The sequence below is a fragment of the Mobula hypostoma genome, chromosome 6, assembly GCF_963921235.1.
Source record: "Mobula hypostoma chromosome 6, sMobHyp1.1, whole genome shotgun sequence".
NCBI lineage: Eukaryota > Metazoa > Chordata > Chondrichthyes > Myliobatiformes > Myliobatidae > Mobula > Mobula hypostoma.
In genome coordinates this window covers 164433472-164456415 of record NC_086102.1, presented here as the reverse complement: position 1 = coordinate 164456415, position 22944 = coordinate 164433472, and the positions used below count along the sequence as shown (strand labels likewise).

At 39.0% G+C, this 22944-nt stretch overlaps 1 protein-coding gene across 4 annotated transcripts in view; it reads right to left on the bottom strand.

The window, feature by feature from the left end:
• Positions 1 to 22944, bottom strand: part of atf2 (activating transcription factor 2) — a 148166-nt gene that overhangs the window by 39167 nt on the left and 86055 nt on the right. For 3 of the 4 annotated variants that reach the window (XM_063052127.1, XM_063052129.1, XM_063052128.1), the window contains 3 exons: positions 13207 to 13382; positions 2782 to 2893; positions 1583 to 1690 (listed from right to left, as the gene is read on the bottom strand). In XM_063052127.1, coding sequence (XP_062908197.1) covers positions 1583 to 1690; positions 2782 to 2893; positions 13207 to 13382 — 396 coding nt within the window. The remainder of the gene's footprint in view (positions 1 to 1582; positions 1691 to 2781; positions 2894 to 13206; positions 13383 to 22944) is intronic. The other variant, XM_063052130.1, reaches the window with a different exon arrangement.

The window sequence follows — 22944 nt, the reverse complement described above, 5'->3', positions numbered from 1 at the left end:
TATTATGGTCACTCTTACCCAAGGGGCCTCTCACGACAAGATTGCTAATTAACCCTTCCTCATTGCTCAAAACTCAGTCTAGAATAGCCTGGTCTCTAGTTGGTTCCTCGACATACTATTTTAATGATTATTTTTACATCCTCTGCAAATCCTTGGCACCCCTCTGAAAGCGTTTTTCAAGTCCACTTTGGGAGGGGAAGTCGAGGGAACATGCACCAGTCCTCATTAAGGTGTCAGCAGTAGAAAAAGTGCGAGGCTTTAAATTTCTGAGTGTCAATATCTCTGAGAACTTGTCCAGGCCTAACACACTGATGCAATCACAATGAAATCACGCCAGAGGCTCTACTCATTAGAAACCTGAAGAGATTTGGTATCACACCAATGACTTCTACAAATTTTTACAGATGTATAGTGGAGAGCGTTCTGACTGCTGCATCACAGCCTACATGGAGGCTCCAGTGCACACGATTACAAGAGGCTGCAGAGAGTTGTAGACCTAGCCAGTTCTATCCCTGACACAACCATCAAGGACATCTTCAAGAGACAGCACCTCAAGAAGGTAGCATTCATCATTAAGGGCCCTCACCATCCTGAACACGCCCTCATCTCGTTGCTACTTAACAAGGGGGTACAGTCGCCTAAAAACCACACTGAATGATTCAGGTACAACTTCTTCATATTTCTCAACAGTCCATGAACACTACCTTATAATTCCTTTCTCCTGTGCACTAATTATTAGTATTTACAGTCATTTGATTTCTTATACTGTTCTGCTGTCACAAAAGATCATATTTCACATCATATAAGACAGCGATAATAAACCTAATTCTGATGCTGAAAAATGATGTCCTGTATACCCCAGAACAGTATGTTAAATAACAATAAAAAGAACAGTGGTCATAACACAGATTTCTGTAGAATACTGCAGAATATTTTACTTTAAATTAAGAAATAATTTCTCCCCAACACTCTGCTTTCTATTCCTCGGTCAATTTTCCTTTTCAAGCAGCCTTTAATTTTAATATTAAATCTATGACATGGCTATAAATTGGAAGCATGAAGTTGCGAAAAGACACAGGCAGAATAAGTGGCCAAATAAGCATTCTGTTGTTTTGACATAATTCACCAAAGTACCTTCCTTGGACTAAATTTAACTGAAATATATATTTAAAAAATACAAATATTCACTGCTACTATTTTTGTCAAACAGAATTTCAGCGTACAGTAAGTACAACATTTTTCAAGTTTGGGACCAATTTCGCACCAGAAGCCTACACTAACAGCCTGAAAATTGATGTGGGGAAAATGTGGTAAAATTAAAAAATAATTGGAATACTATCAGAAAATCATTAAAAGTGACCAATAAATATTTCAGAGCCAACCATAGAAAGTAGTGTCTGTTTATGCTGAGATTATATCAGAGAGAGTATTGAGAAAAGTTGTTGATTAAAAGTTACAATCTTTCTGGGTTTTTTCCTTTTTTTTAAAGCAATGTTGACTTTATACTGAGAACAGGGAAAAGTATTTTATATTAATACAAATAGCATCAAAAATATTGGTAGTTATATTTTTTTGCCTTTACCAGTTTGGCTTCTGACTGTAGAGGTTGTGGTGAAGGAGGTTCAATGTTGTTGACTGGAGGACCTGGAATACCAGGAATATTAGGCACCATGGTGACAGGCCTGATAATCTAACAAGACAAAATGAAGTAATATGAATAAGAGGCAAAAAACATTAACAACAACTTGCATTTATATATTGCTTTATTGTAATAATACCCCCTCTTCAGAAAATAAAATTGCCATCACATCAAAGTAGGAGATTTCAATGCAGAGAAATACAGTATGGTGATTGACACACACAATCACTCAGCAGGCCAGCAGCATCTGAGGAAAAGTGTGAACAGTTGACGTTTCAGGCCAAGACCCTGCTTTTCCATAGAAGCTATCTCACCTGCTGAGTTCCTATAGCATTTTGTGTGTGTTGCTTAGATTTCCAGCATCTGCAGATTTTCTCTTGTTTGTGTATGGTGATTGAGACGGGTTTTAAAACCAAATGAGGGATGAGGAAAGAGGAAAAGGAAATGGAGAGGCAAAGAAATTTAGGGAGGAACTCATAAGAAATAGCTCAGAAAAGTGAAAGACGGCTATCATTGATAGGACGACGTCTGAAAGGATTAAATAAACAGCAGGCCAAAATCAATGGAAGGAAGATTTTAGAAGGTTACGATTACAAGCATCATGAGCCCACGTGGAGACCAAACACAAAAACTAAATTTTAAGTGCGAGGTATAGGAGAACAGGAAGCCTGGAAAACATCCCACTATTTGCCCAGAATCCCAATACTTTGTATCTCTCCACGTATCAACATTTATAGTAGTTCATTAGATACTACATGCAAGATTCTAGAACTTTCCTTGGGTTTCTCTCCTCACTCCATCTTTTAAAGTGCTAATATTCCTTATTACAAACCTTAAGCATTTCATTCTAACCTCCTTTTCCCTGCTTTTTCTTCAGATATAATGTATTTCAAAAGATATCTTGAATCACTTCTCTATGTTAAAGATGTTGTTACCCACACATATCTAAAAGCTATCAAAGTATTGATACATCCTACTATTAGTAATACATTAAATAGCTTTTGCTGACATGCTACGACAGCTAGTTCTGATTATGCACAGAAAACATCTCTCAATTAAGCAAACTTAACTAAAAGTCCTGAAATAAATTACAGTAATACAGAAGATTAAAACAAGACTTCTAATATATTTTGTCCACTTACGGGAACTGTTGTATGAATGCGGACGGGATTTGTGATTGATGCAGGAATAGTGACGGGCATCGTTTGTCCATTAGGTAGCTGTAATAAGAGAGGAACTGAACCAGATACTGGTCTAAAAATAAGCAAAATTTTAGAATTACTGTAACTACATTTCGAATAAACATTGCAACAATTACAAAAAATACATGTATTTAAACTGCAGATAAAGCATTTCAATTCTGACAAGTATCATACTCTCACGTAATCTAAAATTGGTATCTGAATATACGTATATTCAGAATTATACATCAACTCACATCTTTAGCTTCTTCTTGTACTACTTCCAGTAATGAATTAAAAGCATTATTAAAATAACCACAGCTTACATCTTTATTGTTCTCTCTTGGGACATGGACAGCAATAAACAAAAGCAACTATTTATTGCATGTTCCTAATGTTCTTCAAGAAGCTGGTGATATCCACCCTCAACCACCCACAGCATTCTACCTGTTGAAACTACTCACACGCAATTAATGGGGAGGGAGTACCAGGATTTTCGCTCAACAATGATGAAAATTTAGGGATAAATTGCAAAGCAGGACTAAGTGGAACTTAAAGGGGTAAAAGCTGGTGATGGTGTTGTCTTGTTCCAGGTAAACTTGCCCTCCTAGGGGGAAAATGTTAAGGCTGCAAGTTCTAGAGATGCTATTCAAGAAGCATGTTGTAATGCAGTGTGACTGGTGACTGATTACTGTATACTGGTGGCGAAAGGAATAAATATTTAAGTTTGTGGATAGAGTGTGAATAAAATACATTCTTTTTCTAGGATAACACTGAGCGCGTTGAATGTTGTTGCAGCTGCATTCATGCATACAAATGAACAAGATTCCATCAGACTTGCCCTGAAAATGATGGAAAGATTTGGGGGTATTAGGAAGTGATTTAGCGACTACAGAGTCCCCAGTCTCTGAACCGTTCTATCCACAGTATTTTGTAACATGTTCAGTTTCAGTTTCTGATCAATGGTGACCAGGGTTTGGTGGTGGGAGAACTGAAATCTCCTGGAGATGACAGAACTCCTTTTTAATGGAGACAGCTATTGTCTGGCAAGTGTACTACTGAAGCATTCATTGCCACTTATCAGCCCAACCCTAGATTTGCAGTTTCATTACCTAAGGATTTGGGAAAGAATTGAACACTAGGACAATCGACAAGCACTTCCACGAGGTGAAAGGAAAGTCAATAATGAAGCAACTGAAGATAATTTGACCAGAGACATTATCCCCCGGTTCCCACTACTTTCAATTTTACAAAACCTCCTTGATGCACCCCTCAAGCTTAAACTGTCCTGAGCAACCATTGGGGAATTTACACACTTGCCTCCAAAATTTAGATTTTTTTCATCCATGTTTGAACTATGATTTTAATGCAGGCTAGAGAAGAGTGACTTGTAAGATGCCATACTGAGGATGAGTAAGAGAATTAGAAATAGAAAGAACATAGAAAACCTACAGCACAATACAGGTCATTCAGCCCACAATGCTGTGCTGAACATGTACTTACTTTAGAAATTGCCTAGGGTTACCCATAGCTCTCTATTTTTCTAAGCTCCATGTACCTATCCAAGAGTCTTTTAAAAGACCCTACTGTATCCTCAAAGTTCTTTGAGAATGTGTCATTTATCTCTTTTGTCAAATTATCTCTTTTGTAGGTAAAACAATCAAAGGGTAGTTGCAGATTAAGACAGACAAAATAGCTTGCAGAGCTACAGGGAAAAAGGAAAAATGAAACCAATGGGATTGCTCTGCTGAGCTAGCATGGACACAATAGTTGAGGGGCCTTCTTTTGCAAAATAATGAGTAAGAACTATGAACAGCACCTTTCATCATGGAGCTGCGAGCCTACAGATACCATAGGTAGTCAGATTTTATTAGTCCTGCATTTGTTAACAGAACATGCCTGAAAAGCAAGGTATTGATGCATTTCTGTCCAGAGTCCTGTATATAGTTTTGACCTTCATACTTAAGGAAGGTTATATGTATTGAAGACAGGTGAGAAAAGCATATTAGGTTGATTCATTGAATAAACTGGCTGATTTAAAGGTTGAGCATGTGCACTGATTTTTATTGAAGTATAGAAATGAGAAATCATCTCACTGAAACGGAAGATTCTGAGGGGGACTGACAGTGCAGATGAGGAGAGGTTGTTTTTCCTCATGGAGATGTCTTTACTTACAGGGCATACATTCAGAATAAGAAAGTTGTTTCAGGACAATGATGTTTCATCACCGTGGCATCAACTTGCAAACAACAATTTTTCCACAGGTGCCACCTGATCTGTGAAATATTTCCAGATTTTCCTTTTTTCTAAAATAGCAGATTTCTAATGTTTGACATTGGGATTATGGTCTTCAAAAATTGACCAGCTCAGATATAAGGTGGTGCTGCCAAGCAACTGCTGACAATGGACAAATGTCCTCACCCAAAGTACAGTTTTGTTTTTTGATTTTCCAAGTGACTGTAAAATGGAAAAGTACTAATTGATCAGTTAAGGGAAGGTGGAAGTTAGTAATCATCGGGTTTACTTTCTCAGGTCTGGCCTGATGCTGGGAGATTCCAATTATTATCCATAGTCTATGTTGAGCACTCCCAGATCCTCTCACAATGATACTGTTCTGCAGTTACCTTTGTCTTGTAGGTGGACAGGATGTAAACAGGAATGGTGATGGAGGAACCTGAAATATCATTTTGTTAGTACGATTGGCTGTGGGGCAGTCCCAATGCCACTGAGAAGGATTTTGCAGAGTCAATGGGGCTGATTGTATCAATGTTTTTGGCATACCCAGTGTATATGATTTTATGTTAAAAATGACATTAGAATTACTCGCTAAATCTTATTCAATCTTTTTGGAATTTCAATTTTCAACAGTAATTTGCTTTTATGCAATTATTATTAATTAATATTGAACTGGTTGAGTACAACTGGGTGGCTTGAGATGTCACTTCAGATACCAGTTGAGACTCAATCAGATTTCTATCAGTCAGCAGTAACACCCTGGACAAATTTACTATTTGGTAAAGGTCTGGTTTCCCTTCTTGAAGGACATGAATGAATGAGATAGGTATTAAGGGCAATCTGGTTACAATTAATGATACAGATTGAGTACCCCCTAATCTGAAACGCTTAGGGCTGGAAATGTTTTGGATTTTGGAATATATAATGAGACAGCTTGTCATTGCCATCTTTTCTGACTCTGAATTTATGTGCTACTGGTAAGCAGTCTTTGTCTTACACTTGTTCATCACATATATGTACCTAACAGTAAAAATTATTCCATACCATTAATGTAATGAAAATATAATGTGTGCAGGGTAACAAAAGCAGCACAGCAGTATCGGGAGAATACCTGAATCAGCTGTTAAACAAACAAGGGCAGGCTTTCAGTCTCCATCTGTAATGTCATGTTTTGATTAAAAGGTTACAGCACACTGTATTTATATTTTACTTTTTTTTAGGTCTTTTGCAAGATACAAAAACAATTAGCTTTGTAGACGTTCTGGTGTTAGATTTTCATCAGCAGTGATTTTTGGAAACTCATCATTGAATTTCTCTGCTGCTTCGTTATCAGCAGATGTTTCATCTTTAAAATTTGAAAAATTTAATACCATGACTTTCCTTAAATTTCTTCCAACCAATCTGATGAATATGCACAATTACCTTCAATTTTCAATTTGTTGTGATAGATTTCTGCATGTTTCATGATCAACATACTGTTAAGTGGCATACGCTCACTCTGACACTGACGAATCCACTCTTTCAATACACGACTGAGATCTTCATTTTTCGCTTTATGCAATGCTTTTCTATTTTTCATTAACTTCTCTTCATTCCATATGTGAGGTCACTTCTCAAACTGTCTGTGATGTAGAGACCTGCACATTGCCTGGAAACCCTTCCAACACCTTCTGGAATTTTCCCTTTGTTGCTCCAAAAAAATCCAGATTTTGGAGATTAACAGATTTTGAAATTTTGTATAAGGGGTACTCAACCTGTATTAGTTCTTTAATTCTATATTTATTTATTTAATTAAATGAATATGAAGGCCCTATCTAGTGTGGTAGGATGCAAATATGTCTCTGGACTACTAACGTAGTTCACTTAGGTTCATGGATCGAATAGAAAAAACAGCGACTCGCAACTATTTTGGAGCTTTGAGCAGCGGCCGATCAGAGAGATCGGAAGCCTGAGAAAACATAGTTCACACTTAGATTCGCTGATCAAGTAGAAAAGGCAGTGACTCGCGGCAGTTTTGGAGCTTTGAGCAGCGGCCGATCAGAGAGATCAGAAGCCTGAGAAGATGTAGTTCACTCAGGTTCGCTGATCGAGTAGAAAAGGCAGCAACCCGCGGCAGTTTTGGAGCTTTGAGCAGCGGCCAATCATCGTTCGGGATTGATTAGCAAGAATAATTTAAAGTAAGGTGGAGGCAAGCAGAGCGGCCACCATTGGAGTAGATAGAGTTAAGGTGTACATTTTAAGGCTCTAGCTCTTCGAAACTTCAGCGCGGAAGAGGCTTCAGTCAGAGAAGGCCAAAAAACGCTGTAGGTAGTTTTTTTTCCGCCCTTTCTTTACATTTGCTCAGAGATACTTGGCAGGATAGTGGAATGCTCCTCTTGCGGGAGGTGGGAAGGCAGAGAACCTCCGGTGTCCCTGACAACCACACCTCCAACTGCATCTAGCTGCAGCTTCTAACAATCTGCATTAAGGAGTTGGAGCTGGAACTGGATGAACTCCAGATCATTCAGGAGGCTGAGGGTGTGATAGGACATATAGATAGGTAGTTACACCCAAGGAGTAGGACAGAGGAAACTAGGTGACAGCCAGGAAGAGGAAAACGGCTAAGGAGCCAGTGCAGAGTACCCCTGCAGCCATCCCTCACAACAACAGGTTTGGCACTTTCGATACTATATGGTGGGGGCAGGGGGGGAATGACCTAGCAGAGGAAAGCCACAGCCTTCAGGTCTCTAGCACTGAGCCTGACTTTGCAATTCAAAAAAGGGAAGGGGGAAGAAGAGGTGAGCTCTGGTGAGTGGATTTGTTAGTTAAGGGTACAGAAAGAAGGTTCTGTGGATGAGAAGGAGATTCCTAGATGTTGCCTCCCGGGTGCCAGGGTCCAGGATGTCTTGGATCGAGTTCTCAGCATACTTAAGTGGGAGGGTGAACAGCCAGAGGTCGTGGTCCATGTAGGTAACAATGACATTGGTAGGAAGAGCAACGAGGTTCTGCATAGGTAGTTCAGGGAGTTAGGCGCTATGTTAAACCTCCAGGGTTCTGATTTCAGGATTGCTACTTGTGCCATGTGCTAGTGAGGCCAGAGATAGGAAGATTATACAGTTTAACAGGTGACTAAGGAGTTAGTGTAGGAGGGAGGGCATTAGATTTTTGGATCATTGGGTTCGCTTCCAGGGAGGGTGACCTGTACAAAAGATACAGTTTGCACCTGAACTGGAGGGGGACAAATATTGTAGCAGGAAGGTTTGTTAATGCTGCATGGTAGGGTTTAAACTAGAGTTGCAGGGGGATGGGAACCAGAGTGCCAGGACAGTTAGTGGAGAGGTTGTGGAGACAGATGTTAGTAAGACCTCAGACTAAGTCAGAAATCAAAAGGCTGAGCACAGTGCAACTAGTGTCCTGAGCTGCCTGTATTTCAAATGCAATTAGTATCGTAGGAAAGGCAGGTGAGCTCAGGGCATGGATCAACAACTGGAATAATGATATTGTAGCCATTAGTGAGACTTAGTTGCAGGAGGGGCAGGACTGGCAGCTGAATATTTGTTTTAGACATGACAGAACAGGGGGATTAAAGGAGAAGGGGTGGTGTTCCTTGTCAGAGAAAATGTCATGGCACTGCTCAGCCAGGACAGACTTGAGAGTTTGTCTAGTGAGGCATTATGGGTGGAACTGAGAAATAAGAAAGGTATGATCATGTTAATGGGGCTATATTACAGACCACCCAACAGTCTTAGGAATTTAGCAGAACAAATTTGTTGAGAAGTCAGAGACTGTTGCAAGAAACATAAGGTTGTTATAGTAGAGGATTTTAACTTTCCACATATTGACTGGGACTCCCATACTGTAAAAAGACAAGATGTGTTCAGGAATGTTTTCTTAATCAGTACGTAGTAGTTCCAATACGTAGAGTGTGTGATATTTGATCTCCCTGTTTGGGAATGACAGTACATGTGACACAAGGTAGCGTAGGGGAACACTTTGCATCTAGTGATCACAATGCCATTAGTTTCAAAGTAAATATGCAAAAAATAAATCTGGTCTTGAGGTTGAGATTCTAAATTGGAGAAAGGCCAATTTTGATGCTATCAAGTGTGGACTGGGACAACCTGCTTTCTGGCAAAGGTGTACTTTGTAAGTGGGAGGTGTTCAAAAATGAAATTTTGAGAGTACAAAGCTAGTATGTGCCTGTCAGAATAAAAGGTAAAGTAATAAGCATAGGGAACCTTGGTTTTCAACAGCTATTGAGGCCCTAGTTAAGAGGGAAAAAAAAGGTGCATATCAGTTATATGTTGATAGGAACAAATGAGGTGCTTATGGAGTATAAGAAATGCAAGAGAACACATAAGAAAGAAATCAGGAGGACTAAAAGAAGGCATGAGGTTGCCCTAGCAGGCAAGGTGAAGGAGAATCCCAAGGATTCTACAGATATATTCAGAGCAAAATAGTTGCAAGGGATAAAACTGGTCCTCTGAACGAGAAAAATGGTAATCCATGTCTGGAACCAAAAGAGATGGGGGCGGGGGGAGATCCTAAATAATTTTTTTTTGTACCTGCATTCACTCATCAAATGGACACAGAGTTTATATAAGTGTGGCAAAGTAGCATCAACTTCATGATGCACCCTGTACAGATTACAGAGGAGGAGGTGTTTGCTATCCTGAAGCAAATGCAGATGGATAAAGCCCAAGGCCCGACAAGGTGTTCCCTCAGACCCTACGGGAGGCAAGTGCAAAATCTGCTAGGGCCCTAACAGAGATATTTAAATCATCCTTAGCGACAGGAGAGGTACCAGATGATTGGTGGGTAGCCAATGTTGTTCTGCTTTTTTTAAAAAAAGGCTCTTAACATAAATCAGGAAGTTATAGGCCAGTGAGTCTGACATCAGATGTGGGAAAGTTATTAGAAGGTATTCTAAGGGACCAGATATATAAGCATTTGGATAGACATGGACTAATTAAGGATAGTCAGCATGGTTTTCTGTGTGTGGTAGGTCTTCTCCAACCAATCTTGTAGAGTTTTTTGAGGAAGTTACCAAGAAACTGGATGAAGGTAGTAAATTGGATTAGACATTAGCTTTGTGGGAAAAGCCAGAGAGTGGTAGCAGATGTTTGCCTCTCTGACTGGAGGCCTCTGACTAGTGGAGTGCTATAGGGATCAATGCTGGGTCCTTCGTTATTTCTCATCTATATCAATTTTCTGAATGATAATGTGGTTAATTGGATCAGCAAATTTGCAGATGGCACCAAGATTGGGGACAGCAAGCAAGGCTATCATGGCTTACAGAAGAATCTGGACTAGCTGGAAAAATGGAAGGAGGAAACAAATGCAAACAAGTGTGAGCTGTTGCACAGGACCAGCCAAGGTAGGTCTTACACAGTGAACGTTAGGGCACTGAGCAGTGTAGCAGGAAAAATCGGATCTGCGAATGTATAGGTCCATAATTTGTTGAATGTGGCATCACAGGTAGATATAATTGTAAAGAAAGTTTTTGGCACATTGGAGATGGGAATGTCACATTGAAGTTGTAGAAGACTTTGGTGAGGTCTAATTTGGAGTATTCTGTGCAGTTTTGGTCACCTACCTACAGGAAAGATATAAATAAGGTTGAAAGAGTACAGAGAAAATTTACAAGAATGTTACTGGGTCTGGAGGACTTGAGTAATAAGGGAAGGTTGAATAGGTTGGAACTTTATTCCTTAGAACGTAAAAAATTGAGAGGAGATTTGATAAAGGTATCCAAAATTATGAGGGGGTATAGATAAGGTTTTTCAACTGAGGATGGGTGGAACTACAACCAGAGGTCATGGAATAAGGGTAAAAAGGGCATGAGGGGAAACTTCTTCACTCAGAAGTTGTGGGAATGTGAAACAAACTGCCAGCATAAGTGGTCCATGCAAGCTCAATTTCAATGCTTAAGCCAAGTTTGGAAAGGTACATGGATGGTAGAAGTATGGAGGGCTATGGTCCCGGTGCAGGTCGATGGGAGTAGGCAGTTTAAATGTTGTCAGTATGGACTACATGGGTTGAAGGGCCTGTTTCTGTGTTGTACTTTTCTATGACACTATGACTCTAATAATATATCCATAATATACATTATCCAGAAATTCAGTTAAAGTACCATTAAAATATTATTAGGACCATAGATCTCACAATAATGTTTTATGCTTAAAACATTGTAGCAATGGCCAGGTTTTCCTTATCTTTATGAGCAACCTGTTTAGTGATCAGGGATTCTGATCTCAAAGAAAGTTGCTCATAAAGACATAGAGATCTTTTGACGAGGTTCCTTCATTGTTGTGGTTGCTTTAAAGTATCATTGCAAAAGCAACCTATGTGGTCAACAGTGGTGATAGAGTTAATTGTGATTCCTCCTTATTACATGCCAAAATAAAATGAAAGTTTGAAGACAAAATGGTATCAGGTTGGAATGTGGTAATGCTCTGCTTTTCCCTATAACTGACTAATGTTTTGTCTCTATTTTGAATGCAAATGCTGGATGATGACACAACGGTGGTGAATGTTTTCCTTCTTATAGACCTGCTGTATCCTTTTCCCCATATTGTGTGTGTGGGCTGAAGGTCTTAAGAGATAAAGGGGTGCAGCTGGTATCACCAACGGATGGAAAAGTACAAGGATGATAATTATGTTATGCTTTGAAGGAATCTTAAAGGGTATAAAAAAGGAGCAGCTTTGTCTTCAACTAGGTTATGACTGGTGCTGGTGCTAAGAGCTGGAGAAGATAGGGACAAGTACGTTGAGAGAATTTATTTAAATATATATAGAGAGAGAGACAGACAGACAGACACAGACACAGAGAGAAAGAAAGAGACAGAGGACTGCGTGAAAGATTGTCAGATTTGTAGCGCTCTACGACATTGCAGAGATCTGCTTGTTTAGTGGATAAGTATTATTTTGACTTCTGTGCTGCTACTAATGTAGTCATTGTTTTTCTTACTGTATTGCATTTGTGATTGCTCTAATAAAATGTTTTCTTGTTTCTTTGATCACACATGCGGTGTCTTTGTTTGCAAACGCATATGCAAATATCCTGAGCTGAATGAGAAAAGATCACAACGAATTTTAAAATAATTTTCATTGCAGGTGTCATTCATACTATAGAAATCTCATAGACCATGAACCACGATGGAAAATGCATTTGTTTTTAGCATTTATCTTAGACATTTTACAGAGTGCTAAAACATTAGAGCATGCATATAGGTTTAAGCTAGGTGCAGAAAAATCAAAGTATTTAAAAATTACAATAAAAGATCTATTAAGTGTTAATACATGTATGTTCAGGATTGGCAATGGACATAATTAGTTTTTGTAGGACCAGCAAGGTAAACAGTAATTATGGCTTAAAGCTTACAGAGTTCAGTAGCAAAACATTACAAACAATGGAAATAATTCACATATTCTTAAAAATTTCCTAATTTCAATTGATATCCTTTTGATTATAGTGGAATGGGTCTGTGTGTGAGTGTTGAATCACTGACACCAACTTTGTGATTTCTCTAAGCTAAGCATGAGAAGAGACTCTAAGATGGTGGACATTTCTATGGTGTAATGATGGCAAATGTTTCCAGTTTCACTGTCACTGAAACTGCAAAGTGCATTCCAATACAAACCTAGTAGTTAAATTCAATATATTGAGATCCCACAAATGACAAATGAAATGAATAACCAATGTTTGGCATGTTAGATTAAAGATTGGTGGTGGTTACCAAAACAATGCCTGCCTTTAGGAAAATAGTGCTAAATAGTGTTTTGTATCTATTTCAATAAACAGGGAAAATGGTGCATTAAGGATTCCCCAAAATGTCAAACCTCTGGCAATGCAGCATTCCTTTACAATGGCCAGATGTATCTGCAATGAATACTAAATCAAAACTTTCTGACAAGAAAGAAACACTCTACTTACTAATTTTAACTGGCTAGTTTCTATTTTCATATCAAAATTTCAACATTTGCATTTTTTAAAATCTCATTTAATTTGTGAGGCCCACACTTGATAAATTTGTTCCACCAAAAGCAGCATTCTAGGACTGCTTTATTTTTGGGACAATCAGATGTTGAAGTCACAATTACCAGTGTCTTATCAAGCTATTATTTATGCATCTAAAACAATGTAATAAAATAGGTCATCTCAATACTTACACTATGTTTCTGTTTGTTGGTGGAGCCTGTGTGATGACAGAAGTAGAGGTTGGAGAGGGCAAAGCTTGTTGTATGACAGCACCAGTTTCTGAATTTGCAAGGAGCACATTGGGGACTTGCAATGATGCTGGACGAATTGTTGATACAGTTTGTGTTGTCTGTTGTAATGGGACATCCTGTACCAAAATGCCAAAATGACATTAACTAGATATTTACAAGTACCGAAAGAGTTGAATTTAATAATCTTAGCAACTCTCTGCGTTGTTTTTAATGGCTTGATACAGGATGGGAAGTTTCATCTTCTGTAACACAATGTGTTTTCAGGTCAATTAATTCCTGATGATTGATATCAGAAAAGGGTGCAGGGCATTGGAGTGATTGCTAGGAAGAGGGTATTGAATGAGACAAAGGAACAGGATAAAGGGCGGGGAGGAGGGCTAAGAATAAAAATAGGAATATGGCAGAATGAGAAAGAAGTAACATAGAATGGAGGTGGGCAGGTGAAGGGGGGGGAGGAGACTGGAGATAGGGAATTAAGGTTTTCTTGTAGATTTGTAAGGGTGGGTTGGGATGGTGTGTGAAGTGTAAATTTTCCCTCTAATCTCCACTGACCATGGCTCAGTTTACCAATGCTTTTGTTCACTCCATTTGGGTAATTACAGTTACAATACCAATATCCATGGTCTGGTGACTGTTTGCATAGTCCCAATCCCATTTATTGTATGATCTCTAAACTAATAAAGACACTCAGTGCTTAAGGGGGATCCTCTGAGAAGGCGAGAGGGTCCTCTGCTCATAAAAACATGAGATCTTTTTAAATACACTATTTTTCAGCATGGCCCATTTTAACTTGTGAGTAAAGAACTTTCATAATTACCTTTGAGCTGAACATAAGCTTGTACTAACATTTTGTTTTCGGATATGAAGAACTTATTCAATAGATAGCCCTTTTATTGTAATAACAAACCAAGTCATTCTCAGCAGTATAGGCATTAAGCTCCAAATAGGACTACAGGTAAATTTTAAAGACCATTTTTGACAAAAAGGAAAATTAATTGAGGAAACAGATTCCAAAGGCAAGGGCCAGGCAACTAAAGGCATGACCATAAATGATGGAGTCACTAATATCACGGATAAGAGTGAAGATGTGCAGGATCTCAGTGGGCTTTCAGGATGAGATGGGAATAGGTGAAGCTACTGTAAAGGGGAATGAAAATTCTCAATGAGATGTCGACAGAGTAGATGTCACCTTTGTTTAAGTTTATCAGAATTTTCATTATTTATTTTTATATAGAAAAGGATTTGCTGCCGATCTGGACATGGCCAATTTGTAGTTTTACTTTCCTAAACTAATATAATCTTTTTTTAACTTTCTATCAGCTATAGTTGAATCTCATCTTGCATCCTTAAGCTGACGTACTTAAAAGTGGATTTTACTGATATAGTCTGAAATAGCCATTTTTTTGCATGATGAGCAGCAGTGTATAATAGCATAAATTTGCATAAATGTGTGCAAATAAATTTATAAAATAGAATGAAAACATAATTAATGGCTTTAAAATAGGAACAGAATTAGGATTTACAGCTGTAGATTTCACAAGCAATTCTGTCCAAGACCCAGGTCTCCTTATTGGGTCTAGGCCCAGAGGTAGAACAGGATCTTGCTGAGATTTATCAGCATTGTTCTCAATTCTTGTGCCAGCAGCATCTAGTTTTTGATCCTTTTTTAAAATAGGGATTTGAGGTCTGTAGGAGCGAACACATTCAATATTCCAGAAATATTTAAAAACCTTATCTTCTTTGATTGGTGGAAGGGCTTTGCTGTCAGTTAAAGACTTTCTGGGTTTTGTAGGTGGACTTCTTTTAGGTTACCTACATAACTAATTTGTTGTTCTAGTTACTGACAGCCACCCCAGAGTCTAGAGGTGAAGAATAAACATAGGTCAGTGTTACAAGAGATGACGACTTTCCATAAGACCATCAAAATTAGGGCATTCAGCGCATTATGTCTGTTCTGCCATTAGATCATGAGGATTTATTTTCCTGTTAACCCTATTCTCCTGCCTTCTCCCTGTAACTTTACTAATCAAGGACCTAGCAACCTAAGTATACCCAAACACGAGGAAATCTGCAGAAGATGGAAATTCAAGCAACACACATAAAAAATGCTGGTCCTGATGAAGGGCCTCGGTCCGAAACGTCAACTGTACCTCTTCCTATAGATGCTGCCTGGCCTGCTGTGTTCACCAGCATTTTTTATGTGTGTTGCCTTTAAATATACCGAATGGCTTGGCCTCCACAGCCACCTGTGGCAATGTATTTCTTGGATGCACCACCCTGGCTAAAGAAATTCCTCCTCATCTCTGTTCTAAAGGGATGTCTTTCTATTCTGAGGCTTTGCCCTTGGTTTTAAACTCTCCCACTATTGAAAACACCCTCAACACATAAATCTAGCTAGGTCTTTCAATAAAAAAACCACCACCCTCCCCTTCCCATTCTTCTAAACTCCAGCAAGTATAGGCCGAGCCATCAAACTCTCCTCATATATTAATTTTCATTCCAGGATTTTTCTCGTAAACCTCATCTGTACCCTAATGCTAGCCCATCCTTTCTTGGATACAGGGCACAAAATGCTCCGAATGTGGTCTGAACAATGCCTTATAAAGCCTCAGCAATACATCTTTGCTTTTATATTCTAGTTCTCTGGAAATGAATGCTAACATTGTATTACTTTCCTTACTAGCAATTCAACATGCAAGCTAATCTTTAGGGAATCCTGCATGAAGACTCCAAGGTCCCTTTATACTCCCGTTTTCTAACTTTGTTGACTGTTTAGAAAGTAGTCTATGCCTTTATACCTTCTACCAAAGTGCATGACCACACACTTCCCTACACGGTATTTTATCTGCATTCTCCTAATCTGTCCAAGTCTTGCAGATTCCCTTCTTCCTCAGCACTACCTGTCCCTCCACCCATCTCTGTATTATTTGCAAAGTTCGTCACAAAGCCATAAATTCCATCACTTAGATCTTTAACATATAGCTTGAAAGTAGTGGACCCATTGCCAACCCCTGTCAAACACCATAAGTCACCAACAGCCAACCAGAAAAGGTCCCCTTTATTCCACTTTTTGCCTTCTACCTGTCAGCCTTCTGTCCATGCTAGTAGCTTCCCTGTAATATCATGGGCTACTATCTTGTTTAGCAGTCTTATGTGCGGCGCCTGTCAAAGGCCTTCTGGAAATTCAACTAACCAACATCCGATGACTATCCTTTTGTCTATGCCCTGTTATTTCCTCAAAGACTTCCAACAGATTTGTCAAGTAAGATTTCTCTTTAAGGAAACCAAGCTGAGGTCCGTCTATTTGGATGTTCCAAGGCTTCTGAAACTTCATCTTTATGATGGACTTTAACAGCTTGACAACCATCGAAGGCAGGCTAACTGGTCTATAAATTCCTGTCTTTTGCCTCCCTCGCTTCTTAAAGAGTTGACTGACATTTGTGATTTTCCAGTCCTCCAGAACCATTCCAGAATCAAGTTATTCTTAAAAGATCACCAGTAATACCTCTACAATCTCTTCAGACACCTCCTTCAGAATCCAGGGGTGGAGTCTATCCGGTTCAGGTGACTTATCTTCTTTCAGACCTTTCAGCTACCCAAGCACCTTATTAGTAATAATGACTATACTGTCTTCTGCCCTGACACTATCAAAGTTTTGACAGTCTGCTGGTGTCTTCCAGTGAAATCTGACACAAGATAATTGAGTAGTTCGTCCACCATTTGTTTGTTAAGTATTCTACCTCTTCAGCATCATTTTCCAGTGATCCAATATCCACTTTGGCCTCTGTTTTACTCTTTTATATATAAAAACTTTTGTATCCTCTTTATATAATTGGCTAGTTTACCTGAATATTTCATCTTTCCTCCTATTATGGTTTCTTTAGTTACCTTTTTCTTGTTTTTAAAAGCTTTCCAATCATCTAGCTTACGATTATGTTTTGCTATATTTTATGCCCTCTCTTTTGCTTTTAAGCTGTCTTTGACTTCCCTTGACTTACGGTCGCCTCATCCTCCCTGTAGAATGCTTCTTGTTCTTTGAAATGATCCAACCCCATGCCTTCCAAATTACTCCCAAAACCTCCAGCCATTGCTGCTCTACCGTCATCCCTGCTAGTGCGCCTTCCAATCAAACTTCGGTCAGCTCCCACCTCATGCCTCTATAGTTCCTAATCCATCAAAAATGACTTTGGAGGAATGGGGCAAGGAGTCTACAAGTGCAGCAGCTGGCCCTATTCAGAAAGATTTGAATCATAGCTATGTTAGCAGTATTAAATGGGCAATGTTATCAGTATTAAGCGCATGATCAGCTGTTACGTTAGCTAGTTTTACTTATGCTTTAATTTGATAGGGATTGGGAAACAACATTTTTTTCCCCATGAAGCAATCTGATAATCAAGGTTGGCATTTATTTATTGATCACTTCTGCTGCTGAATCAGCTGAAGAAAATCTTTCATCAAAAATTTACAATAATTCTGTTGCAAAGAATGTGAACATTGCCAACAGAAATGTGGTTGATAGTTTTCTGGACAGGTTGTGAATTGTTTACAAGTGAGTAGCTTATGAGGCCAGTTCAGAGGATATTATAAAAACTGAGCTGCTTACTGAGTGAATTAAGAACTTAGGAAATAGAAACAGGAAACAAAATTATTATATACAAAATTATAATGGCTTATATATAGGGTTAATGCAAGGTTTTTTTTCCACTGAGTTTGTGTGAAACTGGAACTCAAAGTCATAGGTTAAGGATGAAAGGTGAAGTATTTAAGGGGAATCTACAGAGGATCTTCTTCATTCAGAGGGTGGCGTGGGTGTGGCAGGGGCTGCCAGGGAAGTGGTGGATAGAGGTTTAATTTCAACATTTAAGAGATGTTTGGGTAAGTATATGGACAGGAGTATGGAGGGTATGATTCAGGTGTGGGTTGATATTACTCTAGCAGAGTTAGGCCAAAGGGCCTGTTTCTGAGCTGTTAGCCCTCTATGGCTCTATGAGGAGTGGCGAATGGCCTCTCCATTCAGTAACATCATTGCTGCTTTTTCAATTCAGCACCATTTTTATGCACCAGCCCCAACTCTCTTGACTGAATCTTCTAAGAGCATTTCAGAGAACATACTTATCATGGGAGCAGTGGCAATGTGCAGGCCAGAGTGGATAAAGGTGGCTAATTCCTTTTGCCGAAGGACATCTGAAAATCAGTTGGGTTTTTACAGTAATCAAGGTTCAGTGGGAGTAACTTTTCCTGGTGCTGGTCCATAAATTACCAGATTTATTAAATTTAGTTTCAGACTTTTTATAATGGGATTTGAATTCATGATGTCTAGTGCACATCCCATGCAAGGCTGTTAATATAGATGGTAACACTGAACAGATTTTGAAGTAGTCAATGGAGACCATGAGTTCAAGTTGTTAATAGGATACAATGATCAATTTTAATATACATTTCACATATATTCAAAGATATATAGCATCGCTTTGCTGAACCAAGGTTTGTGGTCCATCCATTTTAAAGCCATTAAAACCACACAATAAACACATCCCAGTCTCATTACCATAAATTTCACGAGAATCTCGTCAAACCTGATGAAAATAGCACTGTAAATATACAATGCATATTTTCTACATGAAGTATTGATTTATTTACTGGAAGTTCATTAAATAACATACAATAAAACATGTGGAAAGCATGCATGTCAGGTAGAACATAGTACATGTTTTCAATAACTTTGGGACAGTAAGTATTGTACACCCAAAAATCTTTTCAAAATATCAAATTTGACTAAATATTGCTGTGACCATTTAATATGTATATCACAATCCTGATTAATTCACTAAATCACACAATTTAGTAACAGACTCCTTATCTGCTCTCCAAGTTCTCAAACTAGCTTCCCCTCAACTAGATACACGGTGCTGTGTTCATTATTTCTTGCTATTCATTTGTAGGATTTTTGCCTTGCCTGTATGGCCAATATTTTGATACCTATCCTCTGTTGTTTGAGAATGTGGATTTTTAATTTTCTGGTGTCAAGTGGCAAAGTATTACCAGAGTGGGAGCTCCATTATTTTCACTCAGGGACAGTATAATTTCAGAACATTGACAGTGGGAGATACAGCAATAGCAACACCAGTAAATGCCAAAGAGGCATATTTAATCCCTCATAAAAATATCATTACCTGCACATGTATCATACAAATTTGTCTATTAATTTTATTAATTATTAAGTCTAAATACCATTCAAGCCTTTCAGCATTTGTGCATAGAGTGCTTTATTATTGGAGGAAATGCAAATTAAATTGAACACAACAATCATCAGTGGCCATCCCCTCTTCTTACAACAAAGGCCAGGAACTGAAAGGAAGTGGGTCTCTGATACTGCCAGGGAAAACTCAAACCATGGTGTTGTGGGGTTGAGATGATTGGTCACAAAATCTCATAACTATCATTTTTGTGACTTCAAACAACTTAAGAGTTTTCTACAACTGAAAAGTCAGGGTATTGATAGAAAGGATAATGCTGCTGCAGATCAAGAGAAGATGATTAGATATTTTCTATAATGCCAATGTCAAGAACATGAGAAAGTAGGAGTAGGGGGTAGGACAAATGGCGCCTTAAGCTTTTCCTGTCATTCAATGTGGTCATGCCCAATATACTTCAGATGGCATGAAATTTATTGTTATATTCCTATAGACCTCAATTCCCTGATCTATTAATACATTGTCTCCCCACAGTCTGAGTATTCCTAATGATCCAGCTTCCACAACTCTATGGGATATAGAATTCCAGATATTCACATTTGATTCATAACTACTTGCTGCATTTGTCTGCTAATTTTATGTGATTCATGCATACAAATCTCTCTATCACTCATTTGCAGTCTCTTTCAACTTAAGTAATAATCTGCCTTTTGATTCTTACAGACGTGCATGACCTCATACTTTCCTACATTTAACTCCAGTTGTCAAGTCTTCTCACTCAATCTAAGTTCCTTTCTGGAGTCAAAATATCCTGGTACTACTGTGATGCAAATGTTAGTTGCCACCTACCAACCAATGCCTAAATGTGGTTTTCTTCTTGCTCCGTGCAATTCACTTGCTGATGAGTTGCAGATTGTTCAGTCATCAGCAAACACCCCATCGCTGACCTTATGACAGAGGTCACTGATGAAACAGCTGAATATGCTAGCCCTAGGACACTGCTTTAGGGTAATTCTGCAGGTATACACTGGGTTGAGATGATTGATCTCCAATCACCATGTTCCTTTGTGCAAGGTATAACAGCAATGACTAGAATGCTTTCCCTGAATGCTCAGTCTCCTTCATGCCACCATCAGTCAAGTGCTGCCTTGCTATCAAGGGAAGTCACTCAATTATCACCTCCAGAACACTGCCCCTCAGTTAATGTTTCGGCCAAGGCTGTGATGAGCCCCACAGCATGGTGAAATAAATGAGTAGGGGGCTATTAAAATTAGTGCTGTCTTTTAAGCACCACTGAACACACCTGCTGGCTGAGGGTAGACCATTTGGGCAGTAATTAGTTTCATTAGTTTTGTCTTGGTTTGTTTTAGAGGTAACCCAGGCAATTTTCTACTTTTTCAGGTAGATGCAAAATTACTGGAATATCCTGGCAATACAGCTGGGTTTGGTTCTTGTACAGTTATCTAGATTTGTAGCCTCAATATATTCATTTCTCTCACTCATCTCTTTATAACACATACTTGCATTGGCAGAGTTATTAGGAGGAAGCTAGGATGAATTATCCATTCAGCACTTCAAGCTGAACACCCTGAATGCTTCAGCACTTGTCTAGCGCTTCCAACATTTTGTCTAGCACACATTCACTGGAACCCAGTCACTGAGAAAGAAAAACTCTTGCCGCCTCCTCCTATTAGCTGTTTAACTGTCAACCACTATTTCACAACAAGATGTGCTATCAAGGTTGTGCTTTGAATTGATGCTTACAGGATCACTTAAGTCTCTCTAATGCAACTTGCTAAGATGTTTGGTACACACATGTACTGTAGCAGTTTCTCCAGACTGGCATCCCATTTTTGGGTAATACCAGTACTGCTCCCTGCGTGCTCACTTACTTTCATTGTGCTAAGATTGATCACTGGATTAACTGTAATACTGAGTGAGAGAATGTGTTCTGCTACCGAGCTTACCCATTTTAGGATAGCCCACTTGACGGAGAGTAGCCTTTGGTCACTCCAGTCAGAGGTGTGATGGAAAATGCATCTGTAACAGGCAGACTGCTGAGCTACGGAGGTTCATATATCACAATGATTGCTCCTCTATTTGTTGCAGATCCAATCTGGTAGCTTGATCAGTGTTGATGATACTAAACCGTTCTGTTCCCTTGCTACTTTCAGTGCTTCTTCTAAGTAGTGTTCAACATGGGAGAGCAGTGATTCACCAGATGAATTAGGATATCAGGAAGAGACTGCCTTGCCCATAAGACTTCATGGGTTCTGAAATCAATGTTGAGGACTCTAAGGATTTAGCTATCACACCTGTATGTTATTGTGTGTCACTGAGACAGATCATAATCAGGAACTGTGAATGAGTCTGGCATGTTGCCTGCAAGGTATAATTCAAGTATGACTTTGAGGATGTTGCTTGACGTGTCTCTGAGACAGCTCTACTAATTTAAAACTTAAATTTCCAAAATCTGCAGTTTTTAAAATTTCCTGCAAGCCTATTTTTCTTCACCGAATTGTGTGTCTCTTTGGATTCTTTTTGTAATGGTTATGATAAAATTGAGTGGATTGCTAAACTGCTGCATGAGATGCTGCCTGGCCTGCTGCGTTCCACCAGCATTGTGTGTGTGTTGCATGGGATTAATAGCCATCAAATTGCAAAAGGCTTAGAACAAGGGTTCCCAACCTATTTTATGCCAAAGACCCCTATCAATAACTGAGGGGTCTGTGCACCCCAGCTTGAGAACCCCTGAGTCACATATAGTCCAGACCAGGTAAGGTACAGATATCCTCTCCTGGAGTACACTAAAGGACTAACTGGCTTTTTTGTTTGAAAAGAGTAGTTGACAGAGCCATCGATCTGTTCTCTATCTGCTTTGTATTCTGTGTTGCATGTCTGTTATGTTTATTATAACTAGTCACATGAGTGAGGGGTCTAGTAAAAGCAAAGGGACTAAGTTAAATATTCTTGTATTTTGTGGCGGTTTGCAGCTTGGGACTGGTGGAAGTCGTATCTTTTGCTGACTGTGAGCAATGCTTAGCTTACACTTGGGTATACTTAAGTTTCATCGCTTCAAGATTGTATATTTGTTAATTGCTAATAAAGGATTCAACTACTGTAGCAATAATTGGAGCTGGGGGTGCATCATGCAAGTATAACAACTCCATAGCAATCGCAGGCTAGCAGCAATTGTTTTGCTTTGGTTTTGCCACTATATTTTGTCAACCATTAGTTTTTGACAGTTATACCAAACAAACATTCATCCATGTCTGTGCATATAGGAGCATCATAGTCTGGAGCAGCTTGTGGCAAGTAATGACCTCTAGTTGATTCATGATGTGTGTTTCAGTTTGAAACAGTTTTGAAGAGTCAGCATTGCTGTGTCCAGTGGGGTTGGCCTGAAAAGCTGTACAGTGGTGTTTGCCTGAAGAGTTAGACCACTTGATTCTGTTGAAAAGCTGAAGCCTTGAATTGCTTCCAT